This window comes from Thunnus maccoyii, chromosome 5 (assembly GCF_910596095.1).
Source record: "Thunnus maccoyii chromosome 5, fThuMac1.1, whole genome shotgun sequence".
Lineage (NCBI taxonomy): Eukaryota > Metazoa > Chordata > Actinopteri > Scombriformes > Scombridae > Thunnus > Thunnus maccoyii.
In genome coordinates this window covers 14703135-14718469 of record NC_056537.1, presented here as the reverse complement: position 1 = coordinate 14718469, position 15335 = coordinate 14703135, and the positions used below count along the sequence as shown (strand labels likewise).

The 15335-nt window shown below is 39.8% G+C and overlaps 2 protein-coding genes across 3 annotated transcripts; one reads left to right on the top strand and one right to left on the bottom strand.

The window, feature by feature from the left end:
• Window positions 1-31: 31 nt before the first annotated feature.
• ighmbp2 (immunoglobulin mu DNA binding protein 2) lies at window positions 32-9136 on the top strand. The gene is made up of 16 exons (XM_042412405.1): window positions 32-250; window positions 711-793; window positions 1308-1477; window positions 1570-1765; window positions 1876-1973; window positions 2163-2326; window positions 2488-2688; window positions 2776-2923; window positions 3013-3187; window positions 3315-3497; window positions 3606-3724; window positions 3858-3952; window positions 4163-4286; window positions 4390-5232; window positions 5314-5513; window positions 5725-9136. Exons 2-16 carry the CDS (start codon window positions 717-719, stop codon window positions 5920-5922), a joined length of 2991 nt encoding a protein of 996 aa, XP_042268339.1. The 5' UTR covers window positions 32-250; window positions 711-716; the 3' UTR covers window positions 5923-9136.
• Window positions 9137-9230: 94 nt separating this feature from the next.
• On the bottom strand, window positions 9231-15305 carry rapsn (receptor-associated protein of the synapse, 43kD). Of its 2 annotated transcripts, XM_042412407.1 has the most exons (9): window positions 14800-15305; window positions 14289-14686; window positions 13137-13475; window positions 12270-12428; window positions 11381-11479; window positions 11087-11209; window positions 10812-10865; window positions 10491-10690; window positions 9231-10267 (listed from the first exon to the last, which is right to left on the bottom strand). In XM_042412407.1, the coding sequence occupies exons 2-9, from the start codon at window positions 14511-14513 to the stop codon at window positions 10195-10197; spliced, it is 1272 nt and encodes a 423-aa protein (XP_042268341.1). In that variant the 5' UTR covers window positions 14514-14686; window positions 14800-15305; the 3' UTR covers window positions 9231-10194. The 2 variants fall into 2 exon arrangements, with proteins under 2 accessions (XP_042268341.1, XP_042268340.1); XM_042412406.1 differs by having other exon boundaries at window positions 14289-15305.
• Window positions 15306-15335: the final 30 nt, after the last annotated feature.

Here is a 15335-nt window from a genome sequence, read left to right as displayed (position 1 = left end):
GGCGTGTCTTGTCAAGAAAAGCAACACTTCCGGTTTGTGTGTTCGTCTGCGAGAAGAGAAGTCATCTGAGCAGATAGGTGGCGGTGTAGCTAGCATGTTGACAAGCAAGCACAATTACAAACCCCCGGCGTCATTCAGTACCCGATATTATGTGATATATTACCAGCAAACTTCAAGGTAGTTTCCGCATGGTTAACAACCGCTAATCTGTCCTCTGCTCCGTGTTTACTCAGACTGTTAACGTTAATGGGTGAGTGTCACCATCGCCTGCTAAATGTAGCTAAAATAAATTGTTATGTTGCAGTGTGATTAGCAAGCTAACATGACAACGTGTGGAAATCACAGGACTTGCAACTATAACAGACCGATAAACTACTAACCTATAACGTTACTTAGCTCTATTTTGTGCCTCTCATTTATGACTGTTAAGCTAACTGTTACGTGACTATGATATTAACAGTAAGAGTTGCAAACTGCGACTAAGGAGTAAGTTACCATACATTTGATTTCTGTGACACACACACATTAAGAGAGAAATATTAATTAATTACAATATCAAGCAAGTCAAGTGTGACGGTGTGTAAACGTTAAACCTTACTTGGTCAATGAGACCTTTGTTTGTTGTCTTCAGCTGAAGCTAATTGACAGTAATAAACAGTAACTAATATGTTTTGGATCTGTGCCGCAACACTGTTTTTTTTTTTTTTTAGTGAGTGATGGCAGTTGAACAGTTTGTGTCAAAGACACTTGAGCTTCTACAAGAGGAGAGGGAGGCTGAAATAGATGAAACCAGGTATGTGAAATACCACTGCATTGATTAGTGTATAAGTTACCACTTACATAAAGTTGAAGGACTTGCAGGAGACACATTAAACTAAGAGTGGTCAAAACAAGCTGAGATATCCTGACTTTTAGTCCCAAGTATGCGTCAAACTCCAAAAATACTGGATCCTACACTTTCCCATAATGCCTGTAAAGATTCAAACACAAAACAAGCTGTTACAAATATGTTTTTAAATTATAAATGTAAGCCCAAAACAAGATAACACTGATGACATCCATGAGGGTTTTTCTTCTCAGACCTGACAAACATCCCCCAGAGCCACATTATTAGTTGGAGTACTACTTCCCATAGTGAGCAAACTGACCTTAATGTGTCAAATTGGTGATGTTCCCCTTTTGCAGAAAGAGATTAGGCAATGTTAGAATCTTTAGCTGCAACCTACAATGTTTTGCCCACAAAGTCATTAAAAAATCTTCTTATTGATAGTTGTTTGTATAAAACAAAAGTGTTTTTGTGCTTTAAGGGTATGGCAGGAGAACGTCTCTCTTAAGGATCTTCAAAACAAAGGAGTATGTCTGCTGAAACTGCAGATAGGAAGTCAGTCCACAGGCCTGTATGGTCGAACTGTCGTCGTCCTAGAGCCAAGAAAGCATCTTGGTTTCTTATCTCTTCCAAGCAACAGCTTTGGACCTGGTAAGATGTTATAATAAAACATCTGATCTGTGTTCTTTTGTGACTTTGGTTTCATATTTTGCTTAATGTGAAGTTTGTATCTTTTGCTACAGGGGACATAGTTGGCCTGTATGACACTGGTGGATGCAGTGCAGTGTCTCAGATCAGCACAGGGATAGTGACGAGGGTCACCCAGGCAGCTATAAGTGTGGCCTTTGACGATTCAAAGGATGGGCTCAGTTTTGATACAGATGCTCTTTACAATCTTCTAAAGTTGGCAAATGATGTGACTTACAAACGAATGAAACAGTGAGTGATATATTTAATGTCAACTTTTAATCTTTTAATGTCAAATTCTTACTGTACAACTGAACGTGTGAGTTATGAACCACTGATACAAATTATTTTTATGCTTGCAGTGCCTTGAATGCATTAAATGGATACTGCAATGGACCAGCTGCAAATCTGATAAATGTTCTCTTCGGAGACTCAAAACCTTCATCTCAATCGCAGCCAAGTAAGTGAGGCTTTATGAAATATATTTTATCGAAAATGATCCTTCTAGTTTTTCTATGAAACTGTACTATGAATTGCTAGCTTTTATATAAGTATGAAGTGCACTCTTTACATTGATTTCAAAATCTCCAAAAATAGTGTGAATCCCACAGTGCACAAAATTATTTATCTCTCTGTTATTTTCCATCAGATGAAGTAGAATTCTTAAACTCAAACCTGGATGATTCCCAGAGAGAAGCTGTGTCCTTTGCTCTGTCTCAGAGAGAACTGGCTGTGATTCATGGACCACCAGGCACTGGGAAAACCACCACAGTGGTGGAGATCATTCTGCAAGCTGTCAAACAAGGCCAAAAGGTGCAGAAAGTTGAAGTTTATTATTGTATATGTGGATAATTAGTTTTTTTCTGATTAGTTGAATTATATTAACATCCATGTTATTGGTTTTCTGGAGTTGTCACTACAGCATCTCAGTCTAGACAGAATCATTTTGATATATGGGTTCTGTGTTTGTGCAGATCCTGTGCTGTGCCCCCTCTAACGTGGGTGTGGATAATTTAGTGGAGCGGTTAGCCCGAAGCAAGGCCAAGGTTCTGAGGCTGGGACATCCTGCCAGACTGCTGGAGTCCATACAGAAACATTCACTGGATGCCATCCTTGCTAAGAGTGACAATGCAAACATCATCGCTGACATCCGTAAAGACATCGATAAAGTGTTTGTAAGTATATTAGTGTGTTCTACTACTAGCATGTGTGCTATGCCATCCAGAATTATTTGTAATGTTTTATATTTATAATTTTCCGAGACGGGAATGAAGAAGATGCATGACAAAGGAGATCGGGGGAACTTCAGAAGGGAAATAGGAGAGCTAAGAAAGGAGCTGAAAACCAGGGAAGCAACAGCCATCACTCAGATCCTGAAAAGTGCTGATGTCGTCTTATGCACCAACACAGGTCAGCAATGGCCTTAAGTGTAGAGGAAGTCATTCATTTCTAGCAGTGATGATAAAAGGCAACCAGAAACCACTTGTCTGCGTCCGCAGGTGCTTGTCATGACGGCCCTCTGAAGTTCCTGCCAGCAGAGCATTTTGATTGGGTGGTGATAGACGAGTGCGCTCAGGCCCTGGAGAGCAGCTGCTGGATCGCCCTGCTCAGAGCACGCAAGTGTATTCTGGCTGGAGACTACAAGCAGCTACCACCTACTATCAAATCACAAACGTAAAGCACAGGTTTTTCTCTTTTTATGCATTCATATTAACATTCAAATGTTCATATTTGCTTAAACATTTTCCTTAAACTGATCATGTATATTTTGATGAATATTGTTCTCATATGTCTCCCACAGAGCTGCATCAAAAGGCTTGTCTCTCAGTCTTATGGAGAGACTTATCCAGATGTACGGGGACTCAGTGGTCCGAATGCTAACAGTACAGTACCGCATGAACAGTGCCATCATGGAATGGGCCTCCAAAGAGATGTACCAGGGAAAACTAACTGCTCACAACTCAGTGGAGAGACACTTGTTAAAGTGAGAATCAACTTGGTTGTGAATTTTTTTTCTTCAGTGAAGCAGTAACTCTCTAAAATAACATATGTTTAAAGTAACTGTTAAAATTAATGTCTTCGATGCAAATAGAGATCTACCAGGAGTCACCTGTGTAGAAGAGACCAGCACGCCCCTTCTTCTGATTGACACAGCAGGCTGTGGTCTGAGTGAAATGGAGGTCACAGATGAGCAGTCCAAAGGCAATCAAGGTTAGACATTTTTTCATTTTTATATATATCCATATCTATATCTATATCTATATCTATATCTATATATAAACATAAATAAAAAGATTTGGTTTATGTGGTGTGGGACCTAACAGTGTGTTTGCTGTTTCCTCAGGTGAAGTAGACATTGTTGAACTGCACATAAAGGCCTTGACTGAAGCTGGGGTTAAAGCTAAAGACATAGCTGTTATTGCACCGTACAATCTACAAGTAAGTAACTGATTTGAGGAACTGTACCTTTTAATATTTACTCAGTAATTTACATTTACTTTAAAAGATTCCCACTGTCACATTAAGAAAAAATAAAACCCCAAACACAAAAAATGTTTTGTCAAGCTGGAAATCTAAAATTGAATTAAAAAAAAAATAGTGGTTTATGAAAATACCTGAATAATGGTTTTAATGTGTGTGTCTGTGAAGGTTGATCTTCTGCGCCAGAAACTTTCTGCGAGGCATCCAGAGCTGGAGATAAAATCAGTGGATGGATTTCAGGGCAGAGAGAAAGAAGCTGTGGTATTGTCATTAGTCCGGTCCAACAGGAAAGGTAACTTCTTAATTTTCGAATTTTCCTGATACTGCCACACCACGAATGTTATCTGCATTGATCAATTTACATACAAAAATGTTTGTTAATTCCCTTATTTTAGGTGAGGTTGGATTTCTGGCAGAGGACAGAAGGATAAACGTGGCTGTTACACGTGCGAGACGTCAAATTGCTGTAGTATGCGACACCCAAACGGTTCAGAATCATGCTTTCCTGAAGTCCCTAGTCAATCATATGACTGAGTTTGGCGAGGTCAGAACAGCATTTGAGTACATCCAGGACATCGTACCACAGAACTACACCCGCGACCACAAAGACACAAAGCCAAGTACATCTGCCAGCAGCTCCATGTCAGCTAAACAGAAGGTCAAAGATCAGCGTCCCAGTAAGGCAAAGCCAGGCCAGAAGAAATCCACTGGTAGCAGCATTAAGGAGGATGATAAGAAACAAGATAAGCACACAAACTCCTGCACATCCGCACTGACAGAGGAGGAACAGAAAAAGAACAGATACACTGAGATCAGACAACAGGTGGAGAGCTTTCTGAAGGATTTAAATCAGAGTGAGCTAAAGTTTCCATCATCGTTTAACTCTCATGACCGACTGCTGGTCCACCAGATCGCTGAGGAGATGAGCCTTGTGCATGAGAGCAAAGGCGAGGGGAATGACAGGTGTATCACTGTCTCAAGACCAGCTGAGGAGCTGACACAAGCAAAGGAAGAAGAAAAAGAAGAAGAAGAAGAAGAAGAAGCAGCTCAGGAAGAGGAAACTACCCCAAATCCCCCAAAAGATCCATTGTGTCAGCTTCCATTAGATTTGAAAAGTTTACATTTGGAGCGAATGAAGAGGGAGCAACAGAAAAGGGAGGAAAATGCTCAACAAAAAAAGCAACAGAACAACATCCCACCAGCTCAAGCACAATCTTCAAAGAAGGCCAAGTCTAAAGGTTTGCAGTAAAAACATCGAAATGCTTTATGAAACTTTTTTTCTGATATCACTTTAACAAGTCACCATTGTCATTTCCCAGGGAAGAACCGAACCAAGGCAGGCGCCTGTGACATCGCTGCTGCTGCCGCTCCAGACGATGACTTCGACACACTTATCAATGCTGTCGTGAAGGCTGAAAGTGTGTGCAGCTTTGTCAAGTGTAAAGCCTCTGTGCTAACCCTCGGTCAGCTTTGCCTCTTTTGCAACAGGCAATATTGTCTCAGTCATCACATACCAGAGGTAAGACAAGAACAGATGTCAGCCAAGTAGTCTTTGCAAGTCGCTTTTGTTATGTTTATTAGGATTCATACTCTGGGTGCCTTCTGGGTGGTATTTTAGGAGTCTGTATGCTGTATTTTCACTATGAGTGACAGCTTAAATGTAAGAAAATGCAACACAGGTCTGAGAAGTTATGTGTTTAAAAAAAAAAAAATATTGTCATGTTTTTTAGGTTCACGGTTGTGGAGATAAAGCCAAATCTCATGCTCGGATGAGAATAAGCAAGGAGGGTGTTCTTTATGCTGGCAGTGGGAAGAAAGACAAATCCATGGACCCCAATAAGAAAGCCTATCTGCAAAGGAAGCTGGACTCTAAACTGAAAGACATGGCATCACAGAGGAAAGTAAAAAACAAAGAGAAGGATAGTTAACAATAACAAATAAAATCTGCAATTTAACAGATTTGAAGCCTGTTCTGAAAAAAATAAACAGTTCGAATATTTAAAAAATGTTTCTAGTCTTCTTTGATCAATTACACATGCATCTTTTTAACCCTTCATTGGATACAGTCGGGCATCATACAGTTTCTTGCTTAATTTCATGCAACTTTTATCTTGTCACTTGCAACAATCATACAAAAACACACTCTCCTATTAAGTCTTCAAGTTTAGAGCTGTGCGTCTATGGTCAGAGGACAGACTGTCAGTGGGGAGGAGCTTTTCCCCTCTGAGATCGAACAGGGATGTGCTCTTTTTAATTTTTTTCCTTTTATTATGTAAACAAGATCCAATAACAATACATTGGACGAAAACAGAAAACGAATTCAGTCACATTACAACACAATAATAGTACATGACAAATAAAGGAGACACTAGAGGGGTAGATGAGAACTGTTATATAATGTATACAAGCACATTGTGTTGTAAAGAGAGATTGACAAGTGTTATACATAGCAAAGCCAGTGATTGGCTCCCAAGGACGTGTCCTGGAAATGTGTGATTTTGTCCTGTGAGCAGTGTGTGCTGCTCACAAAGTGAGCCAGTGCATGATGGATATTTTTTCCAGTTGAGCAATATGATCTTTTTATCCACTGTTAATGCTATTAAAATGTAAATGGTTTAGAGTATTGTGTGATGTGAGGTCACCCAGGATTCAGACGGCTGGATAGAGGGGGGATGCTGAGGCCAAGTATGTGGGATAGCCTGCTCATGATCTCCGACCAGAGGGATTGAACAGGTGAACAGAGCCAGAAGGCATGAAAATAATCATCTATTGCACGTGGACAGTCATGGGATTTATTATCATCAGAAAATCCCATATGATATAGATGTGATCTGTTATATGAGTTCTTGTATTAGTTGAGTTCCATTTAACTGTGAGTATTGACGCAATGTTTTCCTGATGTAAAAAAAGATTTGTATATCTTCAATGGCCTCAGTGACTTCAAGTTATGATAAACTGTTAAGAGGCTGTGTCATTATCAAAATTACTGATCATTTTCACCTTGATGGCTTCTTCCAGCTGTACATATTTAAAGTGGCAACAGTGAGGTATATTGTAGTTAAGGTCAAAGATCATGAACAGGCCACCACTGAAATGGTTCCCCAGGCTGGCTACTCCCCTCTCCTTCCACGCTGGAAAGACAAAAGGCCTCAAAAAGATGACTGATAATACTGTATTTTCCACCACGCTGTGAGGGTGGTGTTGATGGCTTAACATTTGAAACAGATGTTTAATGGTCTTGTCAGTAAAAGGAAGGTTTTTGGTGGGGTTTTCATGTGTTATTGTCTATTCTACATCCAGTTAGGATGGATTTGTGTTGTTTGTCCAGTGCCAAATATATAGGATTGCATGCGGTGTGGCAGGAAATAATGGTAATGGGTTTTTGTACGAGGACAGATATTTTAATTCGAGGCCTTCTGTCTTTCCAACAGAAACGATTAACTGTTAAGAGAGGACAGCCAGCTGTGGGGCATGTTAACAGGAGTAATGGCAGAGAGGTAGTTTATTCTTGCAAGTATGTTAATTTTGACTGCAGATATGACCACATAGTGATAGTGACAGTTTATTCCAACGTTCCGAGTCCCCTTTAATGGTCTTTAACAGCAGAGAGAAGTTTGGTTTTGTTTAGATTTTATGATAAATGAATACCTAGGTATTTTATGGAATGAGGGTAAATCCCCGTCCTCGGCATCCCAGTCTTGGACTTGACCTAGTTGATGGAAGACACCTTACTTGCACTGTTAATGAGACTATGGACTGACTGAAGAGAGGTTAAAGAAGAAGTCAAGTATAACTGGATGTCATCGGCATATAAACTGATTTTATGATGAAGTGATTTAGATTGAATGCCTGATATACTGTGATTTTGCTTTATGAATGTAATTAGAGATACTATGAAAAAGAACGTAGTTATGGTGATAGTGGACATCCCTTTGTCATGCCTCTTTTTAACACAAGGGTTTTTAATGTAATTTCACTGGTTATTACTGACCATTACTGGCAGTGGGGGATGAGTACAGTATTTAATCCAATTAGTGAAACACAGACCAAATGGATGATGATTTCATGTTATGTAAGTTGTTAAGTTTATATTTAGTTTTTAATAGGTCTCTGAAGGTAGGGCCTGTGGACATTTGTGAGGCTAGGTGGTCCAGGCTAAGTGATGTTCTTTTTTTTGTTTTTGGTTTGTGCAAAATGCTATAATTCTTCCTCTCATTACTGCTTTTGCTGTTTCCCATAATGTATGTGTGTTGTAGGTGTCTAGAAAGAAAGTCCAGTCTTGATCAAAATATTTGATGAAATCCTTATGTCAGAGTAGTGAGGTATTGAAGTGGGAGTCTGCTAGGAATGTCATGGTGACGGGGGCATGATCTGAAAGGGCGATGCAATGAATGGTGGAGTCAGATAGCGTTGTTAATCAATAATCAATGTGTGGGTATAATTTGTGGTATGGGGAGTAATATGAATACTCTCTTTTAATTGGGTTTTGCAATCTCCATGTGTCAGTCAGTCCATAGTCCTCTACATAGACCGGCCTATTTTTGGGATTTAATGATGTGTTCTTAAACGAGAAACATACAGTAAGTGCTTGTGCAGTAAATGTAAAGTAAAGTAAAGTAAATGTGTTGCTTTGCTGCAAGTTTTTTTTTTTTTAAATGATATTTTACAGCAGGGTTTGTAATGACATAAGTAGCTCACCTCGTTGCTTTGACTATGAAAGTTTCAAAACGTATGGTGATGTTTGTTGAAACTATTTCGTCCCTGCTGTACCAAAAGTTTACACCATAAGATTAAATTAATCAGTGTCTCACATCCGTGAGAGAGCACTTTCCCAAACTACAACTACAGTTTCACTAAAAGAAGTCTTAGTCTAAGGGGCTTACATTTTTTAAGGAAAATGTACTATATATTACAAACTTCATGTAAGCCATGATCATTTTTGATTCAAATGGCTTTTTTCCAAATCAAAATATGTAAAATAAATTGAACAAATATATAAGGAATTTGGTAAAAGCCACTGAATATTATTAAATACTGTGATAAATAATTCTGATACAAGTAAATATGCAATTAAATGGAAACATCCATTGATGTAATCCAATTTAGTTGCTCTGTATCGTAAATAAAACATGCAACATCTGACGTGCTGAGCTCTCTTTTCTGTCAAAACTCAGTATTTCATCTTTCTCCATCAAAATCACCTTGAAAGTAAATTATCTCAATCTCACTTTTGAGATTGTACCAATAAATTCCTATTTACATATAACTACAAACATGTAAAAAAAAACACGTTAAACCATTTGTATATTTTCTAAACAAGTATTTGACAAGTATGCAATTGGTCAGAAAAGTTTCTTACCCAATAGATTTCCTTATCAACAATCTGTGTCCTTAATGCTGATGTCAGACTAAAAACAATTTCCAGAAATGGACAGAAAAGGAATTTCTATGAATAACACAATGTGTGTTGATCCTGCTCCTTAATCGCAGTGGATAAGGAAAAACAGCTGCATATACCTGCTTTGTAAAGACATAATAGTTTTTAAACGGTTAAGAGATTCTAGTTAGTTTTAGGTTTCACAAAACACCTAAATTAAATCAAACTTTTTAAAACAAATGACCATAATAGTATGTACATGAAAACAATAATAAATATATGAAATCTGTTGAGTTCAGAAATGGCTCTTGTGTTCTCCTGATCAGAAATCAGAAAACTTCAATAAAGAAAATGTGGATGAAGTGTAAAAGGTAATATTGGAATTTGAACAACAAACCCTGAAGTCATCTCATCTCATCCTTACTATACAATTCTACTGCATATAATAGCATATGTTAAGTTATAAATGCTCTTTAGACGGCCATATTGCTCTCTAGTTGAATTTTGCAACAAATGGCCAGTCTTCAGATCAATGAAGGACTTATATTGAAATGTAACATTGTCAGATATACCTCCTCTGTCTGCTTCAGTCACTTACAGACTGATGTCTGTAAATAATAGTAGATGCCTTGATCGAGTCCCCAGAACCGCACCCTGGGACACTTGGTTCAGTTCAGGATCCTCTGCACAGAGCAGTGAATTATTACTCCTCAGACATCTTCAGCACATCCTGAGGCTGCCTGCTTCTCTCAGATCAGTCAGGAGCCTGTGAGGAATCAGCACGCTGTGTTCGCAAAACCATCGCAGAAACACAGTCTCATAATCACACAAATCCTGGTTTCATGGAGGACTTGAAACATTTAGGGCAACCTTTTGTCCCGTTTGTCTGCAGACACCTGAAACGATAAAACAGCAGAGTGTCAACAACTTATTTTAAAAACAACCATAGTGTATTGATCATTATAAATATAGCCTGTACCAGTCTGGGTAAGTTCTTCTGGTGGCAAAATCATGTATGAAGAGCATAAAAATGAAACTCACAGTCAACAATTTGTTAAATCTGAAATGTATACCTCAAAAATAATAAAAGGCAAGAGTAGACTGAGAATAAACACCCACTTGAGATGGAAAACGTGGGAACAGGGTAATGCCTGCAGCTTTTGGTCCCTGTCCCCGATGGACTCGCCGCACATGCCGCAGTAGAGCTCCAGCTCCTCAACACACTGCAGGAACTTCACCACCTGCTCTCTGACCTCCTCCTGTTTCCCCTGGTTTCGGTAAATCCCCTCACTCAGGCAATGCACCTTCAATGTACACAGCTGAAGACACATATAGGAAAAAGACCGTCAGTGTGACACGTAGACACGCATGTACTACCATACCAGCTTGTACGGTTTATACAACGTTGTCCTGTATCCTGTGTAAGGAAACATCAAATACCTTGTTTCCCATTCCATCTGCCAACTCCTGTGCTCGCTGCAAAGAATCCAGAGCCTGGAAAATGAGGCAAAGTGTGTCTTAATAAGCACCAAATAATAATAAAATAATTATTATTATCATATTTTTATGATAGCCTGATAATCAGACTGAATTGCCATTTTGGTTTCATTTCATTCATTTGACTCTTTATATTATATATGAATCCTCAAACAAATCTGAGATGCAGGCAGCTATTCAGAGCTCTGAAACTACTATTTATATATTAGTGTGGGTACCTTGTCATATTCTTTCTGCAGAAGCCAACACTTTGCAACTCCCAGGTACACTTGTGATTGTCCAAGACGATTTCCAATCTCAGTCATGATAGCCATTGAAGACTCATAGCGGGGGAATGCTTTCTGAATGGAAAAGACAAATACCCAAATAAAAGTTTACCACATAGTTCAAATATTTGAGTCAAAACTTACATTTCAGAGAGCACAAAAGCATACAAAGCAATGACAAAGTCTCATCCTCAACGACCACTTTTGCAAATCCTAAACAAATCTGCACAAATGGTAGCATCTTACATCAACGTCATGCCTGCAGCGGTGTATGTCTGCAAAGTTTAGTAAGCACAGGGCCTGCAGAGGACGGTCACCATGCTGCAGAGCAATCTTCATAGATTCCTGTCAAAGCACAAGAGAAACCTTTTAGAGGTCTGACCCCTCTTCAATCAAACGGAAGTATTAAACAGTCATATACAGTACTATAATGTATAATACAAATATGCTTCCTAAAATTCAGTCATATTATAAATACAAACATGTCGTAGGGTGCACATAATTATATTTGTTTATAATCAAAATACTTACTTGAATTCTAAAAATTAAGGTTGTATTTTATCAAACTACTTTTACAAATGTCATGCAGTTATTTCTTTTTGTTTTATTATCAGTACATTTTCATATAAACCTCAGTGAGAAATGATGGGGGAATGTGAGACATTGTTGATTTTCACCTTTAGTCCTCCTCTTGTACACTGGTATTCTAAATATGAGAAGATGTATAAATTGTTTGGCTAAATGTGTTTGGCAAATGTAATGAATCTGAAATGCATCCTGCTATCTTGTTACTATACTTGCACTCCAAGGCAATGACATCAAGTTATTTTTCACCCTCAGTACATAATTAGAACAGAGTGAAGACTAAAGCCACCCTCTTCATTAACACTTTAAACCAGCGCCTCTGTGAGCATATTTTTGTCGAGGTCTAAGGCCTCGTACAACAGAACAACTGGCACTCGCACCTGTCGGCAGCACAGCATCTACTGTAGCTACAGCTCCGACATCAGAACAGCCAAAGGCGTGAGGGGAAGACAAGTCGGTGAGGAAACCAAAACTGTGACATTCTCCGTTAGGTTATGTAATTTTGTCTCTGAGGACAGTTATCATGTGCTGGACAGTTATAAAACAATACCTCACAGCATTCCATGGCGTCTGGCAGGCGCTCCAGTTTCCTGTAGGCTACAGACATGTGGTACTGGCTCATGGCGCGATACTTGAGGCTCCAACCCTTGCCGTAGTCATTGACAAGCTCAGCTGCTTTGCAGGGGAAAAACAGGGCTTTCTCATAGTCCTGTTGGCAGACATTATTGATGAGTAAAACCTCTGATGTCCGAGTACTGCCCAAAAAGGTAGAACATCCTAATAAGATACTACTGACACAGGGTTTTTTGGTTTGTGATTCCCTTCAGTATCCAAATCAAGAATCTGACCAGAGAGCTGTGAATGATTTTTGTTTCATAAAATAACGTGACATATGACTGCATTCCTCGAACGGCACTTCATCACATTCCCATTGAAACCAATCCTCCCTGGGAAGCTGGGGGATTACTCTTACAAATCTCAGATGTCAAGGGTACTACATAAGCCCCCGCCAGGCAGCCTGCTCACTCCGCCCTTGTTTTACAATGCCCAGTATTGCATGAGCTAACCAATGATGATGTTTGTTTGGATGCTCTGCGGTGTTATCATGCTCTGCAAATACACTGGCAACATCGGTATTGATTGCACAATCAAGTCACACGTGCAGTCCACTGACCGTTTCACCCAGATAAAATAAGACGGAACTATTAAGTATTCAGATTTCTTGATGGGCTCCCATTCAGTCTCTTTGTCTATAATGTCTCATAGAAGAACAAATGTAAAACCAATTTAGCTTAAGTTAATGCTGAGCAAAGGCTGTTTAAAGTGCAGCACACTCTGAAATCATCAAAATCAGCTTTCAGCTAAAAATCAAATATCATTTAAAATAAATGCAGTGCATTTACTTAAGCGAAAGTACCTTAAGCTGAACATAGATGTTTCCCAGACTGCAGCAGACTCTGCACTCCAGCATCTTGTCATCGTTGTTGTGTGCGTAGCGCAAGGCCTTCTCGTAGCTCTCCAAAGCTTTCTGGAAGACGCTGAGGCCCAGGAAGGCGTTGCCCATGCTAAGACATACCTGGCCGTTGAGCTGCAGGCTGACAGTGGTACCCTGCATGTTTAAGCAGGTCTTACAGTACGAGACGGTTTTCTGGAAGTCGCACAGCTTCTCGTTGCTACGCGCCAAATTCAGGTACCCCTCTGTAAGGTAGTCTGGGTCCTCCATTTCTCTGGCTGTGTCGATTTGATCGAGGGCGTACTGTAGAGAGAGGGTGAGTATAAGGTGATGGAAAATGTGCAGGCAAATTGTGAAGAGTCAGATGAATGACTGTGTATTCAAATAGATACTGAATAAAAGAGAAATTATCTGATAATTGTACTCAAAGAGATAAGGCCTCTACTTTAGGGCCACAACTTTATAAGGTCCTCATTAAACTACGTGATAGAGAGAGTGCGTGCTGCTTGAGTAAGGCTGATTATATAAACAAGACACCCCACACTGATACTCACGTTGCAGGGCACTTATTTACTCTGCATTGTGTGGAAGCCACAAATTAACCCATGCTTCTCAAGATCACAGTAAATGGCACTTAGAAGGTAACCTTTGACCTCCTCCTGTTTAATAATCACTTGGGCATTCTGGAAATGTTAAAATGCTACTACGAACATGAAATGTACCAGTCCCGAACAGACATGATGACGCATAAAATTGATGAGATATTCAGTGGCATTCTCTCATTAGGTTGCAACCTAACACACACACTGGTGGTTGCATAACAAAATATAATCACACAGTATTAAAAAACTGAGGATGAATTACCTAGATACCAAGTGATCACAAAGCTATTTGGAGTTTAAATATTAATAAAGGAAAACTTCTCATACAGGCAAAAAGTCATATTACTTTAATACTAATGTTCTCAAACTGAATCTGGCCAGGAAGGCTATAGCAAACTCAGTATACACCAATTATATATATATATACGATATATATATATAGAGAGAGAAATATATGTTACTGGTTTCCTGAATTGTAAGTTGCATGAAGCAAACTGTTCTTTAGGAGTCTTACCTTGAGCATATCTTTGTATTTTCCCATTTCTGAGTGAGCTGTGATCAAACATCCCAAAACCCGAAACTTCCCTCCAGGGTCTGAGGTCTTCTCCAGCACTTTTGTCCAGACATGCAGGGCTTTCTCTGTCTGATTGGACTGATACAACCTCAGGCCCTTCTCTATCTGGTGCTTGGTTTGGTCCTGGCCCATCTCTGGTACAAGGCGCCTCATAAAAATATTCATTCGTTTAGGCCATGCAATTTCAGTGAGGCAGCAAGAAAGTAGATCCTTGCCATGCAAAGTACAACTCCAAAGAAGATCCCTTGAAGATGATCCTCTGAGCGGTCGGTGCCAGAAGGCCTAACAGATCCAGCTCTCTCAGCTCCGGCTCTGCTGAGAGGGAAAGGAAACTGGATCTGCCAAAGTAAAACGGCAATACACCAAGACCATTATTACCAATTGCTTCGTGGAGAGCTGGAGGGCCAAGAAAATATCTTCCCCATTTAACCCTGCAAAGATCCCCTCTCACCATCAAGTGTTCAAAAATTCTCCCTCAGATTTCCGTTTGAAAAACGCCAAAGAAACACGTTTCCCAGCAGAGTGCAAGCAGCGATATCCCAGAATATCTACTCCCTCCACACCCCAGCGAAAGGAATTCTCAACACCCCTCTGTCCGACCCCCTCCACCTTCCTCCTAGTGCTGGCGCTACAGCAGATGGCCTTGTCACTCTAGACCATGTGTCCCTTCAGGAATTCTGTTCTGTCCTCAGCAAGCAATCCCAAGGTCACTATAACTCCTAGTGATATACCTTCACACTAAACTCCACTCTGACCAAACGCTGGAGTAGAAATTTTGACATCACAACCCACCGGAGCATTAAAAACACACAGCAACAAATGGATCTAACCGGTCTTTACACGAGGGACTGTGAACTGTCATGAGGGGGCTATAAACAGCTTTATTTCCCAACGTTGAGGGACTGCATGTCAGATGGTGCTCGTACCGGCCGTCAGTTTCATTTGGGAGTTCTTATGGAGGGGCATATGTGCCCCCCAGAAACCCCT